The 4,281-nt window shown below is 63.7% G+C and overlaps 1 protein-coding gene across 1 annotated transcript in view; it reads right to left on the minus strand.

Moving 5' to 3' along the window:
• Positions 1-4,028, minus strand: part of Gnl1 (guanine nucleotide binding protein-like 1) — a gene marked incomplete at its 5' end in the record, with an annotated part of 7,851 nt that extends 3,823 nt beyond the window's left edge. Inside the window, 7 exon segments of the mRNA XM_005414308.2 lie at positions 1,241-1,435; positions 1,719-1,814; positions 1,920-2,127; positions 3,016-3,087; positions 3,200-3,351; positions 3,443-3,579; positions 3,863-4,028. Coding sequence (XP_005414365.2) covers positions 1,241-1,435; positions 1,719-1,814; positions 1,920-2,127; positions 3,016-3,087; positions 3,200-3,351; positions 3,443-3,579; positions 3,863-4,028 — 1,026 coding nt within the window.
• Between the last annotated feature and the right edge of the window lie 253 nt (positions 4,029-4,281).

The following is a 4,281-nucleotide window of genomic DNA, read 5'->3' on the forward strand; positions in this document are numbered from 1 at the left end:
GTGCCTGTCCCGGCCGCAGGAGCCAGTGCTGTGGCCCGGGCTCCCCACACCCCTTCCACCTCTCCCAGTTCTGCACCCACAATGGCCAGGCCTGCAGTCCCCAGCTGCTCCTGCTCCCCGGCCCCCTGGCTCCAGCTCCCTGCCCGGGCTCTCCCTGAGTGCCCTGTGCCCTCCCACCCCCCAATAGCTTTCTTTGCTTTCCTGCCCCCACATCACCAACTTCAGATCACAGATTCACACCCTCACAAGGAAACGAGGGTTCCTCACACCACGCAGACAGGCCCTTTCTGCTGGCTTCCCAGCAGCACCGACCGTGTGGGAAGAGGCCGGCACCCGCTGACCGCATAACGCGCTGAGCCGAGGGAAATCCAAACGTAGAGCTGTCCAGGCCGCACCAGAGAGATCAGGGCAGAGGCCTCTCTGAGCAACAGCCAGGCCATCAGCTGAGAAAAACCCAAGGTGAAACGGGTGGGGGGAGCCCTCACCAGCCAGCTGTCACGGAACACAAGGGACACTGGGAGACCCCATAGGGCCCCTCCACAGAACCCAACTACCCACTGCAGACGCCCAGATACCCGCAGGGCAGGGCCCTTTGCAGTTTCAACAGCATCTCAGGTACCCTCACTGCCGAGGACTCTGCCCACCACACACACCAAAATGAACACAGCCTGGAACCTAAGTGCACACCCTGCTTCCCCAGGGGAAAGCCGCAGGTCAGACTCTGGCACAGCGTTGCAAGTCTGAGCCCAGCACTCAGGAGGCTGAGGCAGGAAGACTGCCCTGAGCCCAGCACTCAAGAGGCTGAGGCAGCACTGCCAAGAGTTCAAGACCAACCTGGGCTAGTTCAAGGCCAGCCTGAATTACAAAGCAAAATCTATCTCAAAACAAAACACTGCAAGCCAAAGAACAATTAACACTTGCTGCAACCCTTCCATGGCTTAATGATGCCTATCGCTAAGACGAATAACCACAAGTGAAACACTAAGGGCCCCCCAGCCCTTAAAACAGCACCGGCGCTCAGCAAGGACCACAGGGTGCTGAGATTGTCCATCACCCCCATCACTGATGTCACATCTGCAAGCATGTGGGCTCTCTGCAGCTCCACTGGCCCCTCACTGCTCGCGTCCGCTGTAGACCCAGAGGCGCGGAGGCTGGGGCTAGGGCTTGCTCAAGGTCACACGGAGGACAGGGATTGGAACTCCTCACACAGACGCGGCCCCACCGTGCCCCATGCCCTTACCCACGCAGCCAATGGTCACTACTCCGTCCTTGTAGCGCTCCCGGGTCGGGCCAGCTGGCTCCATAGCTGAGTCCGTCTGCTGCTCCACCAGGACGGCTGGCCCATCCTCCTCCTCCTCCTCCTCCCCAGAGCCGCCTCCCCAGGTAGCTCCGGCCATGTCCCGGGCGATCTTCTCTCGCCAGCTGCTCAGGTCCACTGCTCAGAGAAGTAAAGAGGCTCCCTCACTACTGCACACAGCCCAGGGCCGACACCGCAGCCGGCCACCCAGAGCTGCCTCTTCTCGCTGAGCTTCTGCAAAGCGCCAGGAAGACTGATGGCAGGAGGTCGCTGAAGTGCGGCCACTCCGGCCCACCGGGTCAGTCTGACCTGCCCCTGGCACACCTCTGCAGTGGGGAAATCTCAGCCAGACGACTCCAGACATCAGTGCTCCCACCTCCTGCTCCCCCTGGCCTCCCGCAGCCCTCCAAGGGCCACGCACCTTTCCCTGCAGTGATGGCCTCACAAGCTCTCAGCAGCTGCTCTGGCCCCAGGGCGCGAGTCCATCCTCTGCCCCGCCTGCGAGTCCTCTTCAAGACTGGGACCAGAAGGCACAGAGGGTCAGCACCCGGCCTGCGCCCAGCACCGGCGAGCGTGGGGACCCTGCTCCCCGCCCACCTGACCCTCCGCACTAACCACTCACCACTGCTGGGGTCGTGGGAGGCACAGGGGTCCCGAGGAAAGGAGGTGAAGAGCACGATGTGCAGCTGGGGAAAGTGCTGGTGGAAGTAGTGCTTCCAGGCGACCACGAGTGCCGGCGGGGCCAGGTCCACCTTGTTGAGGACCAGCACCAGAGCCAGGCCCAGCTCCCCAGTCACATACTCGTACAGCGCCGGTGGAAAGTTCACGACCTGGCAGGGGTTGCGGGGTGCGCAGAGCTCAGCCCTGAACCCCCAAACCCCCAGCCCTGAGCCCCGAGGGCGCAGCTCAGAGACAGTAGTGGGTTCTGGGCTGAACATAGGAAACTAGTCTGACTGAACACAAGCGGCAAAGCAGGGTCAGCAAGACCTGCGCAGCCCCAGACGGGCAAGACTGAGATGAACAAACCGGAAGGACCCAGAGATCCTACCACACACAAGAGCTGGGTTCATCGGGAACCAGAGCAGGAATTACTACAGTTTTCACACAAGCATATGTGCAAATATGTAGGTAACCCTGAAACAAGTACGTGTGAGCGTGCCACGTACAGACACACGCCTGCACGCTTGCCTGCGGATATGTCCACATACACCCATCACGGACTGCCAGCATCCCCACAGACCCCTTTTCCCACTCCAGGACTGCAGTTAAGAGCCAGAGCCACGCTCCCAGCCAGTCAGCAGCAGCCCGGCCCTCACGCTAGCCCGCACTCCAGCGGGGTCTGCAGGGGCAGGGCCGCACTGGAGAAGCCAGGTGAGCGAGAAAAGGCACCTTTGGGCTGGGCAGGGTAAGCTCCCAGCTACCCTCACAGAACCCAAGGAGCTACGGGCCTGGGATGGTCTGCGGACCCAGTTTCGAGAGACAGAGATAGGACTCACACGGTCTTTCATCAAGGACCGTAACAAGGAGTCTGCTGGCCAGGGGAGAGATCCCTGGCAGTGAGGAGAGAGAAGTACAAGGCAGTTCCCCGCTGCAGGCAGCAACACGGGATAAAGAACGCTGGACACAAAAGGAGGATAGCTCTCTGTTCTCCATCCCCTGCCTCTGATCCTCAAGAACCTTCCTGCCTCATCTCCTCCGTCCTCCTCTCCAGCACTCACGGGATGTCGGATGTCAGTGACCAGCAGGACAATGTCAGACATCTCCAACACACGCCACAGCTGCCTCCACGTCTGGAAGGTAAGACGGGTGAGGGAGACCCTGAGCCCGGAGCCACGCTTTCGCCCCACTCAGGCCCATCGCCCCACGGACCACAGGGGCACCCCGGCTCCCACTCCGCGTCACCTCTAGGTTGTGCTCGAAGTGGCTGAGCTTCTCCGAGGTGTACGCCCCGTGTATCTTCCCGAGATACTCCTGGAAGCTCCGCTCCTCCTGGCTCATCAGCTGCTCCTTGGACATCTCATAGTTCCAAGGCGGGCGTCGGGGAAAGTCTAGCACTGCGAAGGAGAACACGCGTTTCAGGGCTCCAGGTCGCACCCCAAGCCCTCCTCCCGGCTCAGCTCCCACCAACTCCGCACCCACGCACACCTGAGCCGGGCTGATAGACCTCCCGGATGTCCAGCTCCAGCAGCTCGGCGCTGATGGGCTGCAGCACTTGCTCCCGGGCGGCCTTCCTCCTCCTCTCCACCTCCTCCCGACTGTCGCGCTCGAAGTGCAGCCGGTACCTGAGCAGGCAGGAGCCGCGCATCCAGCGCAAGCCGTCAACTCCCGTCCTGGACCCTCCGGGCCGGACAACTTCGCAAAGCTTTCTCCCCCATTCCTTCCAGACTGCCCTCGCGGGCCCGAAACGGCCTCCCAAAGCCCTCCAGCTCTTCATAAGGGAAGCGCACGGCCTGGGGCCGCAGCACCCCGCCGCCCCTCTGGTTTTGAAGCCTCCAGCGGGGCGCCCGCTTTCCCCAGCGCTGCGGGCGGGCCAGGAAGCGCGGGCCCAGCGCTCTGTCCCCTCACCGGTTCGGGTCGTAGCCTCGCGGCCCCAGCCCCTGCGAAGGCTGCTGGTTGAGCCTGCGGATGTGGTGGGTCACGGACTCCCCGTCCGAGGTGTCGGTCTGCTCCTCCCGCCGCTCCCGGCTCCCGCTGCGGCTATTGGAACTGGAGCGCAGCCCATCTTGAAGCCCTGCGGGGAGGGGCCGGTGACGCCAGTGCGGCCGCCGTCCGGGCCGGCGACCCCTGCGGGGCCCGGCGCTCCCCGGCCCACCCAAGTTCTCCCGAGACTCCGCCCCCCGGCCGCCCCCGGGACCCTCCGGATGTGCGTGGGGGGCAGCGACTCCGGAGTGCCGGGATGACGCCGCGGGGCTGCGGGGGTTCCCATCCCCCACTCGCCATCCTCCACCGCGCGCCGGCGGCGGGGCAGGGCGGGGATCCCCGCG

The sequence above is a fragment of the Chinchilla lanigera genome, unplaced genomic scaffold (genome assembly GCF_000276665.1).
Source record: "Chinchilla lanigera isolate Chin_1 unplaced genomic scaffold, ChiLan1.0 scaffold00182, whole genome shotgun sequence".
In the NCBI taxonomy this organism is placed as follows: domain Eukaryota; kingdom Metazoa; phylum Chordata; class Mammalia; order Rodentia; family Chinchillidae; genus Chinchilla; species Chinchilla lanigera.